The sequence below is a fragment of the Lissotriton vulgaris genome, chromosome 6, assembly GCF_964263255.1.
Source record: "Lissotriton vulgaris chromosome 6, aLisVul1.2, whole genome shotgun sequence".
NCBI lineage: Eukaryota > Metazoa > Chordata > Amphibia > Caudata > Salamandridae > Lissotriton > Lissotriton vulgaris.
In genome coordinates, this window is record NC_141694.1 from 272351265 (window position 1) to 272377712 (window position 26448).

The 26448-nt window shown below is 42.5% G+C and overlaps 1 protein-coding gene across 1 annotated transcript in view; it reads right to left on the reverse strand.

The window, feature by feature from the left end:
- The window catches only part of VSNL1 (visinin like 1), a 510638-nt gene that overhangs the window by 65028 nt on the left and 419162 nt on the right, over nt 1-26448 (reverse strand). Inside the window, exon 3 of the mRNA XM_086926304.1 lies at nt 14963-15178. Within this exon, the coding sequence (XP_086782430.1) occupies nt 14963-15178 (216 nt within the window). The remainder of the gene's footprint in view (nt 1-14962; nt 15179-26448) is intronic.

Genomic DNA, 26448 nt, shown 5'->3' on the forward strand with positions numbered 1-26448 from the left:
CCCCTAGATTCTTCTCATCCGTTGTCACTAGGATGGTAAGCCTAAAGGGTTTCATTTCTGCTCTGTTCTATGTACACCACTCTTTATGTAATCTGGGATTTTCTAGCATTGCTGTCCACTTTGTTATCTGGAAAATGTTCAATAGCAAGCTAGCTTTTCTTTCCTGAATAATTGTTCTCATTCCTTATCGCCACATTCATAGGTTCCCTTTACACAAACAGAGCCATAGGACCACACTGACCAGTAATCAATATAAGCAGGAGCAGTCAGCAAAATAACAGTTAATCCGATTTCTGCACATTTATAAATTTTTCAGTAATATGCAGCCTAACACAGCCACAGGACGAGCTGGAAAAGTACTCAATATGTGCCTTTGGAATCCACAAAATATAACAAGTCTGCCTATTTTTTTGATTAATGATTCAAATGTGTTTGCTCACGGTAACCTGGAATGTTAAAGGCCTCAGATGAAAAATAATTAAGCATGGGCGAATTTTGCGAATTCGCGATCCGCAAAATTCGCGAATTTGTGCTAATTCACGGATTTTTTTATTTTTGCGTGTTCGCGGGGCGCTTTGTGTGTTCGCGTTTTTTTTTTTGCCTGGTTAATCACTGCCACCCTCACATTTTTTCTGCCCTTCTGCCCTCTGTACCACTCGTTTCTGTGCCCTTCTGCCCTCTGCCCCACTCATTTTTTGTACCCTTCTGCCCTCTGTCCCACTTAGAATGGCGCCGGCCAGCTGCCTATCTATTAGAGCTTCCTGTTGAAGCTGACTTTTGTAACTATTTTAGAATGGCTCTGGCAGCTTGCCGGCGCCATTCTAAAAGAGTTACAAAAGTCAGCTTGAGCTTTTGACCCAATCCGTTCCGCTCGCGGATTTTGCGGGAAATTCGCGAATCTCGCGGATTGCGAGTTTACCCAAAATCCGCGAAATCCACGAGCGGAATGGATTTTCCGCCCATGCTTAAAAATAATACATTTTTGGTGGAAATTGAGTAATAGAAGATAATCATTATTTTACACACAAACACCGTTTCAACTCAAGAGAGATTCAATGACGGTCACCCTGTATTCTGCAGTGGATGAAAGAATGACCAGAAGTACATGTATTTCTGTTGAAAACATGTAGCTAAAATGAAACCAAAAGCAAGGGAGCCCTGTTCACTGTAAAAAGCAAATAATGATAGAATGAGGGTCGGGTGAGTGAGGCGTGGCTGCTGAGTTCAGCGGAAGGTGAGGACAAGCTCTGGTGGTCAGCCACAGCCGCTGCATTTAAGAGTGGTGGTGCCAGATGAGGGGGGATTTCCAGAGACGATCACGAGGGAAAATGTTTTATTTCTTTATTTTTCCACGTGGTCGTCTCTCGAATATCCCCTCACCTGGCCCCACCATCCCACTGCTTTTACCAGCAGTGGCAGCGGCTGCTGGTGCTCTGATATAGTGTTCATTGAAGAGATACATATTTAGCAGTCATGTGTCTCTATTAAGGATATTCCTCAGGAGCACAACGGGCGTGTGTACCCACTTTGTGCACTCATAGGGCACTTTGATATTACAGAAGTGGTTGGAGAAGCATGTGCAGCCCCTTCTATAATACTGATCTCTTTAAAGGGAGTTCCCTCATTTGTATGGGGGCGTGGTCCCATGCAAATGATGTAATCATTTTGCCTCTACGTCCACACCATATTATGGACTAGGCTTATAAACAACAGGCCGCTAAGGGGTGGACTGAATATGCTCCACAAAAAGGAAGCACACGGTCTGCGACCCCTGGGGAAGCCCTCTGGAAGGCTAAAAGGGGACCCTAGACATGCCCCTGAGGGCAGCATATTCATCATATTAGGTTGCACTATCCCTTAATGTGCCTGGAACACCTGTTTAAGAGTTTGTCTTGGTGCAAACAGGGAAAGTTCGCCCTATTTGTGATACTGCCCCTGGTATTTGCAGGGATCTCTTTGCAGATGTTCCTCATCAGAATAAGAAATAATTGTTGGTTTTAGTCTTAACTGAAAGCTGTCTACCTAAAGGAATTTGCATTGTGACAAAACCATGGTGGAAGAACAATTTGCAGATAACTCACAATGTAAAACTAGGGATAAGTATCACCTGCAACTGTTATGGCTGGCAATCCAACTTAACTAAAGAAATAAATGAATGATTTAAGTTCCAAACAGTTGTTTCCAGGTGCTACTAGTTGATAAGGTGATTCCAAGTCATTACACTTGAGCATGAATATATGAATTATTTTCCTTCAACACTTCCCTGACTTTTTTGCCTATAAGTAAGCTGTTCCTGAGGATCTAAGGAATGTAAAAAAAACTGCAGTCAACTTTTTATGGGAAAGCACCATCTCATCCAATGTTGCCAGTTAACTTTTAAAATGCTCTACAATGATTGACTTCACAGGGAATGGAAGAAATAACTGAAGAGGAGTAAGTGAAATCTTTTGAAAAGTGAAGGAAGTAAATGGCAGCTAAAGGTAGAATCCTTCACCACCAACAATGAATGTAGTAGAACAGTCAAAAGTCTATTATAAGAGCCGATAGATGCTTCTAAACTTCATTCACAACATACACTGTCTGAACCGTCACATGCTTAAGTAATGCCTCAGGATACTCAGTTGGTCACCAGTCTCCTGTAATCTACAGTTCAAATAACACAGACTTTTTTTTGCATGTTCTCAGATGACCGTGTATGCTCCCACCCTTCTCCAACCCAGGACGTTCCTGCTTCCTGTTTTCTTCTGTGACTGTGGCGTTTCCTTAGTGCGTAAAACGTTCTGATGCATTTGCCTTGTAGGGAAGCTTCCTTTTTATGCAGTCATATCTTTTGATGCCTCCTTTCTGTGATGTTGCATGCTGCCACAGCTGCATTCACCTCTGTGCGATAACCACTTCCGGTTCTCAATCTACCAACAGTAAGCCGTGAGAATCCTGCTTATATCCATCTCCAAAATATTGCTCACGCTGGTAAATGCCAGCACTGAAGACCATTCACTCACTTGTCCCATTTAACTGCATAAACAGTGGGACACACATAAGCCATGTGGAGACGGTATTTGGAAGACCCCAGGGCATGACCACGCTATGCTACCTTAATGTCCAGAACTCTGCACAGACAGAAGGATTACAAAACACTGCCCTGCATGATAGTTACCGTGTCGAAAGGGTGGTCTTTCATTTTAATCATCTTCCATACCCCTAAGTTCAGCAGAACTAAGTGCTTGAACAGAATGGAAGCTGGCTACAAGGACACACTGGAGAAACTGTCCAGACATCATAAATTCTTTATTTTAAGGGCAACCTTCTACTCTCCATCTAATACTAGCATGGTGGCGGAACTCCCAGATGTGGACTTCATAAGGACAACACACATACGGCATGCCAAACAAGTGCCAAAGATTTTAACCATCTTATGCACAGGAGAGGCTTATGAAAGAGTAGAAAGCCATTACCAGCAGTTTGGCCCTTGTGCTTGCTTTGACAGCAAAAGTTATGGACTACAAGCTGCATATGTTGCCTCAAAAAACAGAATTGAGATTGTCTTGAAAATGGCCGAATGGAGCACACCAAAATTAACAAGCAGGTCAGTTTTAGCTAGTTACTATTGTGAAGTAAACGGAGATCAATATTCAAATCAATGTAGTTAGGAGAATATCATGATTATAAATCAGAATTTGATCAACTAAAGAAATGCAATAATGCATTTATTGTTGTTTCTGTAGGAGATAAAAGAACATACAGGACAGACTAAAGCGACCATTCTTTTGTAAAAGAAGCAGGCCAGGTTTGACACTTAAATAACATGCGTGTTGATATCCAACACAATGAGAGATGCTTTAATAAACTTAGGAGAGTACAACGTTTCACCTTTGTAAGTATTTGAACAACCAACTGGCAGTATGGACAAACACCGGCGCACACACACAAACACACGCATGCACACACCTACACTCTGTCTCTTTCTCTTTCCCTCTTTCACTCACACACTCTCACTCTTCTATATGATTGACTTCACTTTTTTAGTCACCCTTATAAACAAATAAATACTGTTATAACCAAGAATGGCAAACTTCCATAGATACATACAGTTTCCCTACGTCACTCATGTGAGTTGCTGTGCAAATGAAACTCGAACACACCTGAGGGATTACGAAATTAACTTTGACGTTATAAACCAAGCTGGACATTTAATTACAAAAAACATGCATGACTGATGGAAGCTTCTGAGCTTGCTTTTGGAACACAAGAAAAATTGAGAAGAGAACCACTGTCACTGTTCGGTCTAGAACTCATCGTACACATTCTTGTAATGCCATTTCCCCACCTTGTACTGAGGCCTTTTGTTGAGCTACTTGCATTGTGCTCTATAATTAGCATTCCATTCATGCACACATGTATTTTGCAATAGACAGACTGATGGATTAGCTGCCTCTGCAATGACTCATCTATGCTTTTGTGCATAAAGTATGTGAGGTATGAAAAGAGGACTGGACTTGATGACCTCGCCTATAGTACTTGAAGGTTGAAGTGGAACCACAGCGTTACTCTTTGTTCCAAGACTCCTTTTATGATTCACCCATGCTACAAACAATCTCTCTATACAATTCTATGTTTGTTATGAATTCAATGTATCTCTGAGCTAGCTATCACTATACAATGAGTTAGTTGGTAAATTCGGAGGTGGGGACTTTACTGGAAATTCAGTTCAATTTCTCAGCTATGACAAGTGTTTCTTGAGTGTGGCTCTAGGAAATATTATGAAATAAGCATGCTTGTTGAACACACAGAGAATGTTCTATTACTGAAACATATACATTCTGCAAAGTAACTTTTTTAAACTGTAGACTAGAAACCTAATGTGCTAGTAGAAGATAAAGGTCGTATTTAGGTCTTTAGATCTCTCTATGTGGTTAAATACACTCTAACGAAATAAGTCTGTTATAAACAAAGGGCCACAATTACTAATCTATATTGTTGCAAACACTCTACTTCACAAAAGGGCATTGTTTGCAACTGCAAAGTAGGTATTTACTATGTCAAATTCCAGTTTATGGATTTGGGAAACATTTACTAACTCCTAAAACGGGATTCCGAATGCTTCCCAATTCACAATTTGGAAGGAGCATCTTGTGGGTATCCCTTTCAAACTATGATTCGATACTCTGTGTGTGAACTGGAATTCTGGTTGTAAACCATTGAAAGGCTACTGACTTTCAAGGTACGGCGGAAACCTATTTGCAAACAGGAAGAGGTCCTGTTTTGTCCCTTTCCCCTTTGTGAATTGTGGTAAACATTTCAGGTAACTAGGCAGTGGCCCAGCGGGCTACTGCCAACTTTCAATAAAACGTAAACATTTTTTAAAGCAGAAAATGTGCCTGCTTTTTTTTAACTTACTTTATTTAAAGACAATCTTAAATATGATGGTCTGTTGATCCTTGGAGACCAACAGGATTGAGCTGCAATTTGCTACTTACCTAATGAATAGTAATTAATTATGCAGGATTGCGATTCAATCCGAATCTTCATTTTTAGAACTGACCTACTGGAATATAGGTTGGTCCATAAAATAGGATTCTGGTTGCAAAAAGACTGGTCATAAAGCGCAATCGCTTTTTTCAAGCAGAACCTTAGAACATCTGGACCACAATGTTTATTTGTAAGCATATAAGTAAGCTACAAAATCGAATATAAATGCTCTAGACACATTGTATGCTTAATTAACTGACTGGGTACATTATAAATGCAGCACAACATACTACAGCTCAATGACAATGAGCAGTGCAAATGTTCAAAATTCGGCCTGTTGCATTCTAATGGGACTAGATATTCTCAGGATGTCAAAGGGAGGACATCTCCAAAGCTGGAGACCAGTGCACAGTTGGATTCTGTGCATGTACATATTTAGTCTTGATTATAAAAACTGCTACCAGATTGACTGATGAACTCACAGTGAAAATTGAGATCCTTGCAACAAAACTGAATAACACTGTGAACATCACAATATACAAAAACAGATTAGACGAAATTAATAAAGAAATGAGTGACACCCACGAATACCTGACACAGACCAAATTACAAAAATTAGCAAAAGAACTCAAAAAATTCTCCATTGAAAAAGTACATCCCTACAGTAGCAAAGACTACAAGACTGATGATAATGCCTCCAATAATGGATCCAACAGAGGCACATCGAGTACAGGATCGGACCAAGGAGGAGATGATCTTAACAATCCTAATAAAAACTATTATCAGAGTAAAAGAGGGAATCGACGAGGACGCAATTTCTGGTGTCCCCCTTTCTTCCAAATGGGCAATCAAGGTATGCCCTTTCAACCCCCACTTCCAAGGCTGGATGAATCCTTATTTTCAAGGCCCCCAGATGATGAATCATCAGATGCAACACCAAACAGGCCAGAATTTCCAACAACTGATTCCTTTTTTAGGGAATGGCCCAACGTCGCAAAGAACGCTGAGGAGAGGAGTAACCTGGTCCGATCGAACCAGACAGGTACAAACAAGCAGTGTAACCAAAGCCAAGGCCGGGACCACCACGAATCCCTCATCGTGAATCTCACTGAAAAAATTCTGACCAAAGACGAAGAAAATGTGCTCAATAAAGGACTCGGATACGTCCCCACAACCAAGCTAGATGTATTCAGAACCAAATGTGAAGTGGCAGAATTCTGCCGAAAATTGAAATTGAAAGCCTTCTTTAAAGGAGACCAACCACCGATCAGAGAAGGAGATACAACTCTAAGGAATAAGTCATCTTTCTGTCCACTCAACTCACAAATTCCGATTGAAATACAAACCTTTGAACAAGCTATTTTCAAAGGAATTGATGAGCTGGCGAGTACAGTCCAGAAACCCTTTCAGAATATCACGAGGCTGGAACAACAGGCACTAAATGCTCTAAAAAACGACCGGAACATAGTCATCAAACCCGCCGACAAAGGCGGAGGAGTGGTTCTCCTGACGGCTGAGGGATACAACCAACAATGTATGGAACTTCTATCAAATGATAAATTCTACAAAATCTTAACAACAGACCCTACTCAAAGATTACAGAGGACCATCTCAATGATGATAGAAGAGGGAGAGACCAACAACTGGATCTCAAAAAAAGAAGGGGAGTACTTAGAGACCACGGCTCCACGAATCCCCTACTTCTATTCCCTTCCAAAGACACACAAAGGGCGAGTACCACCACCCGGACGACCAATTGTGTCAGGAATCAGCTCTATTCTGGAACCCCTTTCCCAGTTTGCAGACCAATACCTCAGACCAATGGTCCAGAAGACTCCGACATATCTAAAGGACACCAGAGACCTCCTGAACCGACTACAAAACATCGAATACTCTCCCACTACCATGCTCCTGGTCGGATTCGATGTAGAAAGCCTATATACTAGCCTTCCACAAGGCAAAACCATGGAGACCCTTGAAAACTTACTCTTCAATTCCACTTGGACATACAAGACTCCCAGACACTTCGTACTGGAATGCTGCCGGATGGCACTCATGGAAAAATGTTTCCAACACAAAGACACACTGTACCTGCAATGTCATGGCACTTCGATGGGCAGTACATTTGCCCCTAGTGTGGCAGGACTCTACGTCAGCGCCTTCGAGGACCTACACATTCTCAATGAGAGTACCAACCCTTTTCATCATCGGATACTGTTTTGGAAACGGTACATTGATGACATTTTTGTCATCTGGCAAGGAGACCAGAATTACTTACTAGATTTCCATACTTTACTTAGTCAGAGAGATTAGTGTCTGAAATTCACTTACAGTGCGAACAACAAGAGCATTGATTTCCTAGATGTAACCATCTATGTGGAGGCTAACACTCTCCAGACTCGAACCTTCTTTAAGACTACTGCAAAGAACAGCCTTCTCTCTTTCAAGAGCTTCCACCCTCGGCCGCTAAGAGAGAACCTACCATATAGCCAGTTCCTCAGGTTACGGCGAAATTGTAGTGACACATCTGAGTATAAATTACAAGCAGATGATCTATGCAAAAAACTAGAAGCTCGAGACTACCCACGGAAAGTTGTCAATAAATGTAAAAAACGTTTCAGGAATCAGAACCGAGAGGCACTACTTGAGAATGTAACCAAAGAACCCTCTGAGGAAGTCCTGACATGCGTAACCACGTATAGCTACTATACAATAAGGAAAGAGGGTCCACTGTAGTATATGACAGGGAGGGGGATCTTAAGGTTAGAAAAGCTGTTAGGGTCCCTGTCTTTATTGTGATTGGTTAGATACATTAACCATATCTCCTGATTAGGGTTTACCTTTAGACATTAAAGTAACTCTTTATCACCTTATATTAAATGAATGGCTAGTAAATCTCAAAAACCAAAAGCAAGTGCAAAGTAGACAAAAAACCATAAGATCACTTAGGATTAATAACACTAAGCAACCAAAAGTTATCAAAATTAAAACATGGATTTTATTTCCTCCCGAACGGGTTACAATCTAAAACATATTAAAAACAATTAATAAAAGCCACCAACAGTGACAGAGTCATATATTTATATGCAAACAAAGGTAAAACAATCATGTACAGTCAAGTGAGAAAAAACAGTCTGTTTTTTCTCACTTGACTGTACATGATTGTTTTACCTTTGTTTGCATATAAATATATGACTGTGTCACTGTTGGTGGCTTTTATTAATTGTTTTTAATATGTTTTAGATTGTAACCCGTTCGGGAGGAAATAAAGTCCATGTTTTAATTTTGATAAATTTTGGTTGCTTAGTGTTATTAATCCTAAGTGATCTTATGGTTTTTTGTCTACTTTGCACTTGCTTTTGGTTTTTGAGATTCACTAGCCATTCATTTATTATAAGGTGATGAAGAGTTACTTTAATGTCTAAAGGTAAACCCTAATCAGGAGATATGGTTAATGTATCTAACCAATCACAATAAAGACAGGGACCCTAACAGCTTTTCTAACCACGTATAGCCCAATGACGAACAACATAAAGATCATCAACAAAAATTGGTGAATATTAACATCAGGCAACCTTTCATGGCCAAAACCAAGGTTTGCGAATAAGAGAACCAGGAATCTAAAAGATATGTTGGTCCCCAAGAATACCCAGAGAACAGACCAGTTTCTGGGGCAACCCACAAGTGACAGGACACTACCCATGTGGCTCATGCTCTGTATGCAGTCTCACAAAACCAACGAAAGAATTACAGCTGCTACCGGACTTCAAATGGACCCTGAAAAGCCATACGAATTGTAATACCACTCATGTGGTTTACATGATTACCTGCCCATGTAACCAAAAATACATCAGCATGACATGCAGAAAAGCCAAACAAAGAATATGTGAACACCGTAGTAATGTTAAATGCAAGAAGAGCACCACTAAAATGGCCACACATTATTTAGAACAGGGCCATACTGTACAAGATCTACAATGGGTCATTCTTGAGACTTTACCCAACAAAGATTACAATGCAGAAAAACCCCTCTTTGAAAAAGAACAAAGGGGGGTGCACAGGCTTAGAACTGATAGCGAGGGACTGAATGACAGCATACCATGGCTCAGCCTTGCGAAGAGATAAAGTCTGAGAACCTGCACCCCCTTGTTTTTGAGAATTTCATAGACCTTCTTTCTAAATTCTGACTGATTCACTAAATACCATCTTGTACTCCCATAAGATAGGTATAATTTTTCACAGAATACCCATAAGACGAGGTAACCACAATATACGATTATTGCTTATGATAGTAATTAACGGTGCACTGAACATCATATTCCCCGAAAATAACACCACCACACCTCCTCCCTATTGCAATTAATGTCAACATGTGACTAATTTTCAAGCGTGATCACTTTGGCCCGTGTTGTGCCGCAAATACTTTTCCATATTTATCTGTACCGGCATCTACACATTATACAGGGTATTAGTTAACATATGACAACATATCCCCTTACTCGTGTCGATGGACAACTGTTTATAAATCATAGTATCCACGCACAAGATAATACACGCATTGTCAACATTATTACTATGCTAATTGACTAGAGTTTACATTGTGGCCCCAGCTACCTCACGATATTGAACAATATTTTTGGTATTGTTATTCCTAATAGAAAGGTACACTAAAGATCACCATGACAACATGAGCACAGACCAATAGAATCACTACACAAGATTACCCCCGCCTTTAATGTTGACCCGGAAACAGAATTGAATGTTTCCGGATCGGCTCGAGCAGCGCACACAGTGAACGCCAGGCACGGACGCAATAGGTAGAAAAGGAGGAAAACGAGTCTCACTACTAACCGCAAGTATATTACGAATGACAATGTTAATCGAGATGTCCTCTCTCCCCAGTCCCCCTGAGGCTCTACCATCCGATGGGAGCACGTTAGTCATATGCGCTAGGTAACAACTTCGTGATGGTGTTTTTACAACAGACTACGATCTACCAGGGTCACACTTATGAAATCCCTCACGTAATGATACACCTGACCCGCCCGTCCCGAATATGTTCACATGAGTACATTTTCACATGTTACCAAATGGAAGGTGCTCTCGCTAATGTTCATGATAATATACATAACAAAGTGACTCTAGTTGCACTACCACCTACCTAGTGAGATCGAATGACGCTTAGAATCACCTCACACCGTCGAAGTATATTATTAAATACTTTCATGCACCACCAACTGCAAGCATGCCATAGTCCTCTGCATGAGTTTGGAGTGTTGAAGAGAGAGTTGACGCTGCCATAATTGCTAACCAGTCAATGAAGTATTGCCATTTTTAGTTGTTTATAACTCTATCAATGGATAGATATATTAAGCAGATTACTGCTTGGTGTGTGTCCACATGTACCCCTTCCCTTCTGTGTGTTGCAAAACAATTGTGTTTATTCTTCGCAGGTACACTGAGACCTTCATAACAGAGAAACAGGTCAACATCCCTATTTCTTTTCACCTTTTAAGAGCACTGTATTTATTTACTCTTTTTTTCTCACGTTATTCACTTAACGATCCTGATGAATGCCCATAAGTCCTAACCGAAGCAACTGAGGCAGAAACATGTCGACCATTTTTTAATTCCCCCCCACTATTTATGATCTTTATACTCTGAGTGCACCTTCTACTAATAATCAAGTTCATAGATGCACTAATTTAAGAGTTACCAGACCCGCAAACCAGACCAATAAAATTTCCATCTGAATTTTCGGGCCTTTTTAATACCCTTATCACTGGCTCACTACTGCATCAACCTTGGGTAAGAACCTCCTGGTGGAGGCTGCATAACTTGATCAACCTAATGATTATGCACACATGTGATCCAAGAGCGGAGAATCAAGATATACCGCTTTAGACACCAACATACATATCACGTGCATGAGGGTCTTTTATATCGGGACACCCCCTCCTCCTATTCTCCCTGCATACCTAAGGTTGTGCAGGACAAGTGATACATTCTCATCTTGATAATCATATGTACTTTGGAAATTGAATGGATCAACATTCCATCTCCCTCCACATTTGATTAAAAGATGTTGAATACGGACCATAAGCTTCTTAGTCGGATCTTAACCACCAGACTCCCCCCCCTGCCTCCCCCATTATTCTGCTGGTTTCCACTGATCAAGCTAGGTTAATACTTGGCCGTAACACGTCATCGCTCATCAGGAGACTCATAACCCTATTGGATACTGACACATACACCACAAAGAAGTGCTGGTTATTGATGTTCCTAGGGAAAACAAGAACAGACTAAAGGGCACTATTTGAGGAGTTTGGATAATTATCTGGCCTGAGCATTAACTGCCAAAAGTCACAATTATTTCCGACAGAGGTGGGTCAGGCCCACCCAGAGGGACTGGGCGTGTTGCAGTGGTAGCCCCGATGCATACCCTAACTGGGTGTTGAATTATACCACGGGAGGGCTGACCTCCTAGATGGCAGTATAGGGCAGGATGGATTCTGGAAGACACTGCCCCTCTCAGTCGCTGAAAGAGTTGCGCTGCTTAAAATGATGACACTCCTCTGTTTATTATACTACTTTACAGTTTTACCTGTCTGAATACCCAGAACAACTTTTCAGGAACTGAACTCCCTGGTTGTCGCATTCCACTGGGCAGTGGCAGCATGAGAGTAGCTCTTTTCACACTGCAGTGCCCAATGCTGAGGGGTGGACTAGCAATGCCTGAATTTGAGTCATACTGCCTTGCAGCACAGTTACAATTGTTCACGCCTTGGATAGCAGCTAGGCAAACCCTGGGCCAAGAGGGGGCACTGTTTGTTCCAGCTCTTCCCAGACTAACAGGAGAGCTGCTGAAACTTGGGCGACCCTTTAATGATGATACCCAGGAGTTCCAGGTATTACACAAAGTATATGGCATAGGTGTCTCCAGAAAACATGCATGAAAATCCCTTACTCCCCTGACATACCCTTAACTATTTTGAAGACGCTACAGCATGGAGGTGACTGGAACATGACTGGACAAATGCAGGGGCGACAAGAGTAGGAGACCTATTCCGAGATGGGGGATTTCTCCCATTTGACGACTTCCAGAGTTTGGATTACACCTGGGTAATCTTCTACTCCATGATGCTTTAATAACAGCCCTCTGCAAGCCCTGGAGGTCTGGGTTAGTGGAACCACATACTCACATGACCTGTTGCTATATTGTATCATCCTCAGGGACCTTTAGGACAGTGAACTGCCTATATAGGGCAATTCACAATGATATGCTTCAACTGCTTGAGTTCCTCAAAACCTAATGGGAGGAAGATCTGGCAATACCCATACCAGACATGGACCGGTGGAGGATACTTGAGAGGCCTCCTTAAAAATCTAAGAATGCCTGGCTTAAAACTAATGAATTACTACATATTGCACAGAGCCTAAAATCGCTTCGCCGCGGCGCAAATTCCGCCGCGGTGCGGCGGAATTTGACGCTTCCGTGGAACGCAGTCCGACGCATTGAAGAGGATAAATCCCTGGGCACATAGATAGATATGTTCACATAACTGGAGCGTCCTGTCCGAGGTGGGGGGAGGGTGGAGCTGAGCTAATGCATATGTTGAGGACTTGCCGACACTGTGAACTTATTGGAAGAAGGTAACAATGGTAGTTGCAGATGTCACGGTCAAAGGAGGTTCCCTGCTCCCCTGGGCACTGTGTTTTGCATTGGTTCCCACATACATCCAAACCTAAAATGACAAACAAGTTCCAAGAACATGCGTACCTGTTAGCAAAGAGAGAAATAACTCGGAACTGGAAAGCACCTGGAGGTCCCTGGATCAACGCGTGGCGCAAGGAATGAGAGATAGGCAGGAAATGAGTGTGAAGTACATTTGTGAAAGGCTAGATGGGGGTCTAGGCTCCCTGGACGCAGCACGGCATGGGAGGTGCTGCTAGACTAGTTAAGGGACCCTACACGACAATCCTTACTGGATACACCATATGGTTCTCCCGCTACGGTCAAACCTTCTTACCTGCTTCAACAGAGCTCCCTAGATGCAATTAAAAATATCCCTCAGCCCCCTTTGTGAAGAATACACGTTAACTATACCTCCATGTTGACAGAGGTGTAGGACATGTTACTATCTTGAATTGTCCAACAGATGATGGAAATAATATCAGGGGTGGCCTATAGGAAGGGCGGGCAAATTAGGGAATTTGAAAATGTACTGTCTGCAGGCACCTGAGTAGGATCCGGTTGTATCTTTCAAACTGCAACATAGTTTGACAGCTGATTGTTAATGTATAAGTCCCAATAAACTCCGTTTAAACTAACAAGGCCATAGGAGTCTTCAGATGATGCAAGAAATGTAGACTTTTAAGCAGAAATCGGAGGATATTAACTAATGTACTCAAACTCAGACTCGAGGCATTGTGGTTCTCTGCCTTTCAAAGCCTTCCCCTGTATTCCAAGGGATGCTAGTGTATTAGACATGTATTCAGTTACTGGCACCCGTCATCTGGTGTGTCATCCAATGTATATGCAGCCACATTAAAAGGTGGCCTTTTACTCTTGTTAAAGAACATTTTGCCTAAGCTGGAAAGCAGAATCTTTTCCCAAGACCAAGATTCAGACATATTTGCTCAAGCTCCTATGAAGGATAATCCCCCCCCCCCCCCGTCCCCCCAGGTATCAAAATGGCACACTCTTGCTCATCCCAGTTTTGTAATCCTTGCCACAGCCCAAAGCCCTAATGTACTATAAATGTCCTTACCCATGAAACAGCAATGTTTTCCCACGTTTTAATACATCATCCAATGTTCCATCCAAAGTTCACCATCCTTTATCCAAGTCAATACCTTTTCTCCTATCAATTATGAGGCATCCCTTGTCCGAGCACAAATACGGCATACTATTCCTCAAGTCACAATGTTGCCCACATTCTAATGCGGTAATCACGATCCAAGCTTGTGTGTCGCTTGCATTCCTTAGTCTAAGTTAGGCACCTTTTCCCAAAAATGAATGCAGAGTTTGCATCTGACAGATGGCACATTGTAAGCAGTTGCACAATGACAGAAAGTTTCGACAGAAAACGATCTAGTCGGTTTCCCTTGGAACCCTCAACAAGGAAAGGAAGTTTTGACACAATTTAGGAATACTCACACATTTTTCCAACTCTCAACACAGTGATTTGACAGTCACATCAATCATGGAGCCAATACCCCAACTAAACTTCCATCTGGTGACTTGGATAGGGGAGGGATTTCAGCACATAAGGTGCCACAGTGTTGCTTGAGTGAGGCAGTGACTATTTTAAGGACTAGAGGAGCACTAGCAAACAATGTATATCATTAGTTTACACTAAGGTTCTACTTGTCAAAGTCAATTTTAAATAACTTGGAAACATTCATCCAGTTCCACTCTCTAATTAATTAAAGGCAGACAAATAGAAGTCCTTGGTAATATTTATTCTAATGAAGGAAAAATGATTCGTACCTCTATAATTTCAAGCATCTCTACTCTTGTGATTTTGCCGTCGCCATCCAAGTCATACATGTTGAAAGCCCAGTTTAGTTTCTGTTCAAAGCTTCCCCTTGAGGTGATGGACAGCGCGCAGATGAACTCTCTGAAGTCAATGGTTCCGTCACTGTTCTTATCAAAGGTTCTGAAAGCATGTTGGGCGAATTTTGAGGCATCACCATATGGGAAAAACTGTGGGAATAAAAACAACTCAAATATTAAAAAGGTGAGACAGACACATGCTATTCACTTTACATATACATTCGTGTATCAAGCTCCTGGTACCCTCTACATCTAGGCACAATTTTGGAAATATTATTGATTAAGCTCTGAAAACCTTTAATGTTGCTTTTAAGTTGTGGCACTGCTAGCACATGTGAAAGTGAATACTAACCAAAATCAAAACGAATGTACTAACATTAAAACTACGGTCAGCATTCTGATACCTCCTTTAAACCTTCATAGGATAAATTGACAAAATAGTCTTTATGAACATCTTTTAGACCATTACCTCTTCTTGATTTGATGAGGAATTCATCCCTTCTCAATGAATAAACAAAATGTGCTGTTTGCAATAGCAGCTTTGAAATCACCCCTTACAAAGCCAGACAACTTAAATTAGATTTTTTGCTGCAAAAACACACAACCTTGACTATGAAAATAAGTAAAACCTAAGGCCCATATGTTAACTGACATTTTAAGGACAATTGATGGAGAAAGTGGTAAATATACAACATCTAGAGCATTTCTTCAGGAACAACCTTCTGTGTAACTACCTGTCTGATTTCTCACAAAAGTGTATCACATACACTGCAATGTCTGCCTCCTTGTTTAGCTTGACCACTCAACAAATGTTGATACCATCAATCATAAGGCCCTCCTTTTTTCCCTTTCCAAGCATATAGGAATATGTAAGTTTCGTCTGCACTCTTTATATCAATGAAATTCTCATGATGCCCTGCTATCCCACTATCGTGTAGAATTAACTGCAAGTCAACTCTTGCCCTCAATATCTTTAATCTGTATGTGGACCACTGGGATTACCAATATGAGGAGCTGTCCAGCAGTATGCTAAATGAGCCAAGTTATCCTCTCTGAGACACCTAGAAAATGGAATTTCCATTCAACACAATCAAATTAAAACAACTTCTACTACTGCCTACCCAGAAAGCTTGAAAGATGCATGCAACTTAATGTGGATTACGCCAAGCCTTGTTTTGCTTGCCCAATCCTTAAGCTTCACTAGTGCTACTACTAGTAATATGCAAGCCTTCAAACTCCACTAGATAGCAGAATTTCTGGTCAATTCTCATCATCACCTGCAAAACCGGATACCTTCATCAAAACTCGGTATCTGAATGAAAGAGCCTCACTAATGTTAAATGAAATGCCAAAATATCCCAATTTAAAACTGCAAACCAGGGTTTCTCTTGGTATGTAGTTTTTATGAGTAATTCATTTGCCAAGAACTAGCGCCTTCATGGCTGACCTATCAGAAAACCCTTGAAATCGAATTATTCAAAGATTTACTACTGAGAGAGTTTCCTTCACCACAGTGGATGTTTTAATTACCTTGGTGCTAGCTGTTGTTCTCTTTCACAATGCAGATGACAGCATCTTCCTCCTAAATCCACGCTTGACAGTCGCCTGGTCCAAAGCCAGGTATGATAGAAAGGACCATGCAAACTAAATTTCCACAATGAAAGAATGACAACCAGTTGAGGCATGTTTTGAAATACTTTACCTTCCTCCAATGTGCAACCAATGCCACATTAGGGCATGGCATGTAATGAGCATTAGAACATTGGAATGTTGAGAGTGCAATTGAAGACAATGTAGTGGCTCAGGGCTAATAATGGCTAGTATTAGACTAATGCTCCAACATTCCAATATTAGTCTTTGTGCTTCTCCTTTATTAATTTATAACATTTTACCCACAAAGGGTGGAATGTTATAAACTATTCCGTCTCTGGCTGTAACCGTTGTTAAAGGGCCTTTCCCTTGCTATACTCAGCTTCTGGGCCTTTAACAACCAGTGTAGCCTTTTATCAGAGGGTTATAAGGCTATAGTACTACATCAGATTGTAACACATGTTGTTAGTTATTAAGCTGGCTTAAACTCGTACAGGCGACCTTGAGAAAATAGACTTTTCATCCATCTGCAAAAGCGCCAGGCCTTGCCATAGGAAAACAGAAATTTACAATGAAATTCTAGTTCAAATATCAAACAATAGAAAGACACTCTAAATATAATCCCATTCATTCGGTCTGTTTGAAATAGTGAGTGTTATATTTAAATATCTCTCCACAGACTGGTTTTAATTTCTAGATGTTTGAAGGACACCTAAAGAAGCTTATAAGAACGCAGATTATCCATGAGTACATTGTTATGTGCACTTGAAATCAATGACATTAACAGATGCAGTAAATGCGACAGGAACTGGCAGGCTTGTAGCATACCAATGAGGATCTGATATGCAGAAGTAACATGCCGTCAAGCTAATTGCACACCTTAGTCAATGGTATGTTGGTAACATTTGAAGTCAATGAATGAAGTGGTGTCCAACACATGTTGTGGAGAGCATGAAACGGGATGATTTACAGAGGACGTAATAATAAATAGAGGAAGTTCTGCTACTTGCTACCTCAAGAGAAGTTAGAAAAGTCGGGGTAACCATTGATTCAGACCTATCCTTGATACTGCATGCTCACAACATCACAAAAAGTGCCTCCTACACAATGAAAACACTGATTCGGAACTTCCCAAACCTTACATACCAACATAAACTGCCAGACGTCCTCACAATCATAATCTCTAAGCTTGAATATGCCAACAGCCTATACCTTGGCACACCTAGATTCATTATGCATACTATACAACTCATGTAAAATGTTGCAGCAAAGTTTTGTCTCTGCCTTCACCCAAGAGAATGCATGACTCCTGTCCTGCAGTCTCTCTACTGGAAACCTATAGGCAGACTGGCAATGTTCAAGGCACCCTGCATTGTCCACAGAGCCTTCCAATGAAAAGGACCGCTATACCTACAAATTAAATTCAATCACCACTTCAATGCACCACTTATACCACCGTACCATAAAAAATCCATAGCAATACAAACTGGCAAGCTCTGAAACTCACTACCAGCTAGCATTAAAAGCACATAGGAGCATATACACTTCCAACTACAGTTGAAAACTTTGCTATTTCCCAGGTAACTGTACCACCTGCATCCCAGTAACAGAGCCCAGAATACTGCCATATCCTGAAGCACAATACTCAAATTACAACCCACAGATTGCAAACAACTCAACCAGCAAACTTCTTTCATTATGCAGGTAAGCAAAAAAGGGTTGACCTATGCTTCGCCATAGCATTACACAGATATGTAGTTTCATATACAACAGTTATGGCCCTTAAAACCATAATTTGCAATGGTCAGCAACAAATTGTAACTTCTACCTTTTAAATTCACATAAGACATATTTCCTGTGATGGCTGTCCACCAAAAGCATTGTACAGCCAAAAACATAAACATAATTTTTTCTCTTTTTTTAATGCATGTCTACCTCTTAGTTCTTATGTGTTTTTACAGGGCGCACATTTTGTGCACCCATCTGCATTACTGTCCCTTTTTTTGTTTGAATGTTTAGTTTTGTTCACTCATTTATGCAAATTTTATGGAAAGTGAACAAAATGAACAAGCATGGAACAATTGAAGACAACAATCACATATTACTGGATAATTTGGAGGGCTTTAACATAGTCCATTCACTGTAGGTCCCAAATATCTGTACAATTTGACTGCTTCTTTAAATCTCACAAAGGCACTCAGATTTAGGATGAAGTAAAAATGTCCCTCCCCACAGATGTCTCCACTTCTCTCTCCCTCCAATCATGCCAGCTCAGAACTGCAACTATACACAAAATCTCAGATTGGACAACCCAGTGCAGTATCCCGATAAACAGACTATATCATACGAAATGCCATAATGTGACCTGCAGACCTGTTTAAAGCTACCAGCATGCTGAAAAGCCAAAAACTGCGTGTCTGTCTCTTACACTTGATCATCCAACACTTAGCTACGCGTTGTGTCCCATTACATGATAACTGCATCTCGGTGGTTATCGCGCACAACATGTAAACACATCCCACATAAGATCCAAACAAACAAAAAATACCCTTCGAACTACACACCCTAAGCAGTTTAGCATATTACTTATGAAGGCAAGCACTTCAGCACCCCAAGTAGGGGTAGTAAGTGCTATATAAATGCTGCAATACAGTACAGTACAATTCTTTCCCCAGTGTTTTTTGGAATTATACATGGGACCAACATTTGTTACCAATTGCAAGATATATAATTATTACTAATTAAACTTGAAATTAAAACAAACTAAGGCAGTCAGGGTTCAACGTATTGAGACCGTGGTAGACAGTAAATGCCATAGAAACGGCTGGGTAATAGAAATCTGATTAGAAAAGAAAATAAGAATTTTTTGTAAAAAAAAAAATAACACAATGCTCCATTCATACAGCGCTAGCATTATGCTGAGAGATGTAACTTGGTCACTGGAGTGAATGCCATAATTCGGGGGATGAGTAATCTGTGAGTGTGGTCATGTGGGCTCTCCTAGTCAGCAGGATTTACACACACACCTAGTGGAAGAAGGATATCTGTAGGCAGTAGGGAGGCTTTTTGATGGACAGCCAGTATAGGGTGGAATATGGCCAGGTGAATGGATGAATGCTTGATAATGTTTCGAGATTTGAGAAAAAAGCATGGCTCATTCTCATTCTATGTCGATTCATTGAGGACAAGTTTGCCCTTGTGCCAGACGATCACTTCGAGTGTTACTTACACACTTGCTGCTCACCTATTTACCTGCAGAGCTGTCTATTTTAATTCTGTGAATCATGTGAATTTTAAATGTGTATAAATTATGCTCTTTTTCAGTTGGAAGTTATTTTGCCTGCAAAAAACATACTTTGTGAAACAGGCCCTTTATCTTTGAGACGCCGAATTTCCAGAATGTTGTCTTTATATCAATTGCTCGTTGCTAGTCTCACGTTCTTTGACATATTAGTTTGAATAGAGATTCAGAAAAAAGGTGGTTCCACTTTGATCTATTTGAATGTTTTCCCTCTGCAGAGTAACACGTAGGGCAGGAGGCTGATGATTGAAAAGAAGGGCGCCCCTTGGCTTGATACTCTTGTACGTAGCTCCTATTGAAACCCCAGGCATCGGCCAGTGCTTAATTTGTTCTGGTGGTTGCAGCTGGGGCAACAGGAACTTTTTTTCCTCAAAAGCCTTTGATCCAGTGGCAGCGAAAGAAAAACTCAAAAAGGGAACATAGGAAGCGATAGATGGAAAAATAGTGACAAAGGGATTTTAAAAAAACCTGCAAGAGTGAGATAAAGTGGCAGGGAGTGTCTGGTGCTGAATTAAAGAAGAATCAAGTGGAATCTAAACTACGTAGGTTTCGTATTAGTCACTCCGACATTCCATACCACTGACTACAGCGTCTAAGCAAAACTTTGTGGCCCAGCACCTATTATTTTATGTATTAAGCTCTGGTACTCCCACAACTTTCAATCCAGATTTTATCTACATAAGCAGTGTCATCTGGATTTAGCACTTGGCTCTCCCTTTTGTTTCAGACAATCAATACAAATTAGCAACCCTAATCTGTGTAAATTGGGCTGTGCCGCAGCTTACCAGGAAGGCCTGTCTTGTATATGAAACTCATGTTGGTTTTCTTCTCACAGGTAAATTGCAAGTTAGTTTTGAGTTAACAGATGATAGTAAAAAGAGTGTTGCCGAAGAAATCACTATGCAGCACCTGGAGTTAACTAAGACAATACCCCATGCACTGCTTTTATGAACATCTATTAGTAATTAGGGGCTGGCATTGCCAAGGAAGATTCCCTTATTTAACCTTAAGTGAAGTTAGGGAGCTCTGACTTACTGCACAGAGGCCCAGGCCAAGGTGACTGGAGATTAGCTGATGGTGAAACCGGTGATGCACCTGCAGCAACACTCTGGCATATTTAAAATACTGAAGGCAACAAAAGTGTCTCATTAGCGGAGAGTAAGCATAGTGTGTAGAGTTTATCACCCCAGCAGTGACCATCAGAAACAACAATAGTCGCAGGAAGTGCAAAACGTTTACTCATCAATCACCCAGGTTCCCTTATGGGTGGAGGCAAGATGGCCGCTGCAGGGCTGTGGTGAGCAGTCGCACACTTCTCCTCTCCCTTCTAACTCTGCGCTGGAGAACTGACTAGGATGCTGCGCGCCCCTGATGGCTCTTGGATACTGGGTGCAGGCGGATTTAACTGAATACAAGTTTACAAGGAAGCCGCTACTCCCGCTCAGGCTAGGCTTGGCCTGGGTAAAGAAAAAGCTCACCAGCTGGCTGATCGCGATCGGGAAAATGAAGCAGCAGGCGGTCAGAATGCCCCCACGTCCTGTGAGACAAGAGAAGGGGAAGGAGCAATCGGATCCTGCTGCCGTAAAAACCAACACGAAAAGTGCAAGCAAGAGCGATACTGTATCGGCGTCTATCCCGCAGCGGTCACTCGGAGCAATTCGGAAAGCCGCTGTCCCCGCTACAAAGAAAAAAACGGAGCCGCAGGGAAGAGCAAGCGTGCGTGTTGAGCATGGCAGCCCGGCAGAGGATCGGACCGTATCTGCCGATAAACAATGGAAAGTAGGCGAGAAAACAAAAAATAAGGATGCTGGTTTAAGGCAACCCTCCTTGACTGAAGTTTTTAGCCCGAAGACCACAGGGCAACCAGATGGAAAGCCGGATTACAGCAAGGACGTCCTCGAGGACGCTGAAGACGCTCTGAACATGGAGAGCAAGGTTGCTAGGCAACACTCCGGCTCCGGCTCCGGTAACAGCACGGTTTCGAAGATGGAGGATCCCGCAGCAGATCTAAACTCTGGTGAGATAACCCCTGCTTCAGGGGGAGTGAATTGTGCGGAGAGCGAGGGAGGGGGGAGCGCATTACAGGGAGGCGGGGAACGCGGACATGCTGGGAGCCTTGATGTTGGTTGAGGCCGAATTAAAACCCCCGCGGCAAGCAAGGAGTACCTGGGGCAGCAGTGTCAGCTTGGCGAACAAGGGTGATAATTCAAATGGCATGACTTGTGAGGGGCTGGAAAGAGCCAATGGAGGCTCGATAGAAGGGGAGTGCTTCTTCTCCCTTAATGAGAACTCAGATTTGGTTCAAACTAGCGAAGTGAGCAAGGAGGATGGGTGAGACTCAGGGTCCAGTACCTCGGGTAAAGAGAGTACGCAAAAGAAAAGACGGTCTAAAACAAGGAGGCACGGCTCTGGGTCTGGGTCCCCCGCAGGTACCGAAAAAAGTTGGTATGGGACTACTCTGCCACCTCGCAGATCTACCAGGACGATAATAACTCTATGATAACCTCTGGGGAAGCCCCTCCTGATTCTGCACCTCCCCATGCTCCTTTTGACTTACTTTAAAATACTCTCAAGCAGATGCAAGGGGAGGCAAGGTCGGAAAGCTGCAGAGCAAGACAAGCTTAAAAAAAATTCACAATACATTAAGGGAAAGTGAATAAACTTTATGATGAAATAGCTGACAGAGTCACGCAGGTGGAGGCGAGAACAGGGAAACTGGAGGACGACGTTGGAACTTGGCAGACTTTCAAGTCAGCAAAGGACAAACTGGCAGGGGATTTACAGTGGAAATTAGAAGATTTTGAAAATCGCCAGAGGCGCAACAACATTAGACTTCTGGGTGTGGCAGAGGGGACAGAAGGGCAGGACATCAGGCAATTTGCGGTGAATTTACTGAGGGGGCATTTCCTGATACTAAGTGGCAGTGGGAGAAGGAGGGACAACGGGCACATAGGTTCCAATTCACGCCAAAGAAGGAGCGGGGTGCAGGGGGGCTTGCCCAGGGCAATTCTGGTGAATGTAGGGAACTATCTGCTTAGACAGGAGATAATGGATAAGGCAAGACCTGACAATAGGTGAACATTTGAGGGCACCACCTTTTTTGCTAGGCCGATTTCTGCCATGTCACGGTGGAAAGAAGGTGGAGGCCTAGGCAGCTAATCACGCCATTTCAGTCTTTGGGCTCAGAGGCGTATCTCCTCTTTCCTGCGAGGCTGAAGGTAATCACAAAGGAGAAAGTAAGAATGTTCCTTTCCAAAATTAAAGCTCAGCAATTTCTGGAGGAGCTTAAAGGCCAGAAGGGTGGTTAAACGGTTTAAATATCTTTTCAGATAGGATAGCTCCTGATCCTTGGAGAATGTACAATAATGTGTGCCCGTGAATTTTATGAATCTGGCCTTTTTGGTCTTGTTTCAGGGGGAGGATTGGGGCACAATGTTTAAGGGGGTGCACAGGGCAATATGGTGATAGGAGGGAGAGGGGTGCGATAACCACAATCCAAAATCGGCCACACATAGGTCATTCGTGACCTTTTTGCCTGTAAAGGGGAGAGGGTGGGGTAGAGAGGTTGGGAAGGGTCAGGGGGGGAGAGGGGGGCAAGGGGGGAGTGAAATGTATACAAAGCTATGGCATATATTGCGTGGTACAGCACAAAACAGTACTGATTAGTGCACAGCTTATACAGTACACACAGGATGGTACGTTTTTTTCTTTTTTTTCTTTTGAGCATCAGTATCAGTATATGATTAATGAACTGTTCTTCATCGTGGGCAAGGTTTTTGATGTATTTTAATGTCCTGTAGGATTGCTTCAATTAACGTCTGTGGGCTCAACGATTTGAATAAAAGACTTAGGGTGGCTGCATTACTTAAAACATTCCGCCTAGACCTGGTTTGCCTACAGGAAACACACATAGAGGGCGCAAAGGGGTACCTTTTTTGGAGAAGTTGGGGTTTACAGTATTGGCAAATTCCAAACAGGGGTAAAGAACCAGAGGGGTAGCAGTATTGGGGAGAAGTAGAGATGTGGTGGTGAGAAGGAAGAAAGAGGTTAACGCTAGATCATTGGGAAAGCATAAATATGAAGTAGCCTACACAATAGAAAACTTGGGTTTGGATATTCTCTTTATAACAGAAACCTGGGCAGATGGCGCATCAGAACCTGATTTTGTTACTGCAACTCCTGTGGGTTTCAGAGCGATTAGAGTAGACAGGCCTTTGAAAAGAGGTGGCGGAGTGGCTATTATTTTTAGAGAACACTTCTCAGTCACCTACCACCCTGTCTCTACTCCATTTTATGAGGCTCTACAATTTACGTTTGAACTTAGTTCTAAACTGACATTCAAAGGTATTTTACTGTATCGCCCACCAGAAATACTTTAAATTTTTTTTTTTTTTTAAATTCATTTTAATATGCATTGCTATGTTTGTACATTACGGTTTTTATTAACTGTATAATAATAAAGAGAGTACTTTTTTAACAAATCTCGATACCCTGCTTGAACCCACTTTTTTAAATAAGGATTTTACCATTCTTGGAGATTTCCATTTGGAAGACACAGATAATAGAGAGACGGCTATGCTCTTAGATACCCTAGGAGTGGTCGGACTTGCCCAATTAGTGGTATCACCCACGCATGAGGCCGGTCACACGTTGGATGGTGTCTTCTCATCAGCCCACGGGCTCATAGTGAAAGGCATTCTTCCTGTGTCTTGGTCTGACCATTCACTTATTAAGTTTGAGTTTGAGTTTAAAAGTTCTTGTTAAGCGCACGTATACCAGCGGCTTCTTGGCGCTATAGCTAACGGGGACTGAGGGTGAAGGTAGGGAGGTCAAAGCGGGCAATTAGTCAAAGGATTTAGTAAAAAGATGGGTTTTGAGGCTTTTACGGAATTGCGAATAGAGGGGGATGGAGCGAAGTTCAAGGGGAAGGGAATTCCAGAGGGTGGGGGCGAGGACGGCAAATTTAGATCCACCCCACTTCTTTCTCCGGAAGCGTGGGATGGTAAGGAGGGACTGGGTGGAGGATCGTAGAGCCCTAGTGGGGACATAAGGGACGATCTCAGAGGAGATGAAGGCTGGCGCCGAACTAGAGCGGGCCAGGAAAGTAATGCATGCGAGCTTGAATTGAATTCTAGCTCGCACGGGGAGCCAGTGCAGTGATTTCAAAAGAGGGGTAGAGTGGTGGAATTTAGGGAGATTGAAGGCCAGGCGGGCCGCCTGGTTCTGTATTTGTTGAAGGCGACGCAGGCTGTATGCAGGAATGCCGGCATACAGGGCGTTCCCGTAATCCAGGCGGGACACCACCATGGCCAAAATGATGAGTTTAAGTGCGGAGAAAGTGAAGAATCGGGACACCCTGCGAATAGTACGCAGTGAGAGAAAGGAAGAAGATACCACAGAGCTAACCTGGGAGTGAAGGGTGAGTTGAGAGTTGAGTTTTATGCCTAAAGTTTTGACTGAGGGAGAGGGAACAGGAGAAGGACCAAGAGAAGGGGGCCAGAAGAGAGGGGACCAGGGACTGGATGAGCCACCCGTCAACACCAGTTCTGTTTTATCAGGGTTGAGTTTAAGGTGGTTGTGGTTCATCCAGTCCCTGATATGAAGCATAACAGTTTGAAAGTTAAGTGTGGCAGAAGGAGAAGAGAGATTGAAGACCAGCTGGAGGTCATCCGCATAATTAAATACGGTGACCTCCATCTGTTGAAGAGAGAAAATAAGAGGGGCGATATACAGATTAAATAGGAGGGGAGAGAGAGAGGAACCCTGGGGAACCCCGCACTGAACTCTTCGGGTGTCCGCTGTGTAGTCACCCAGGCGGACAGCCTGGGTGCGGTCACTCAAGAAGGAGGACAACCAGACCAGGGCACTCCCCCCGATCCCCGCCGCCGCGATACGGGAAAGTAAGGTGTTGTGGTCCACCGTATCGAAAGCGGCTGAGAGATCGAGGAGCACAAGCGCCTGGTGCTGATTGGTGTCCATACCCTCCCTGAGGGTGTCAAGGACCGACATAACAACAGACTCCGTAGAGTGTGCGGGGCGGGACTAAGTTTAGTCTTCCATGCAGCACGGTCGGACAGGCTAGCATTATGAAGCTGTTTGTCTTTTCCTGCAAAGCATGGAGTAAAGTGGATAAAACAGTCCTTCGTACCCATTTGGAAGCCTCATACCCTCTATTTCAGGACCATGTGGACTTAGCTGTTACTAAATACACTAATTGGAGTGCTGAGGCAGTGAGGGCCGCTGTTCCTACAAAAAAGCTGTCTGGTAGTAGGACTACTCCGTCGGCCCCTTGGTTTCTTGATTCACTTTTGAAGGAAAAACAGAATTGTCGCCGTATGGAACGTCGTTGGCGAACAAATTACTACGATTTAGATAAGCAAGCGTGCCTTACTATTTTCACTAGTTATTCGGTGACTGTTTATGATTAGTCAAGATTGATTTAGTGGCTATACTGTTTTATAAGTAATTAATTTAGACCTAATCAAGGTTATTGTATATGTTTACAGCCCTGAAGAAGTCAATTGTCATA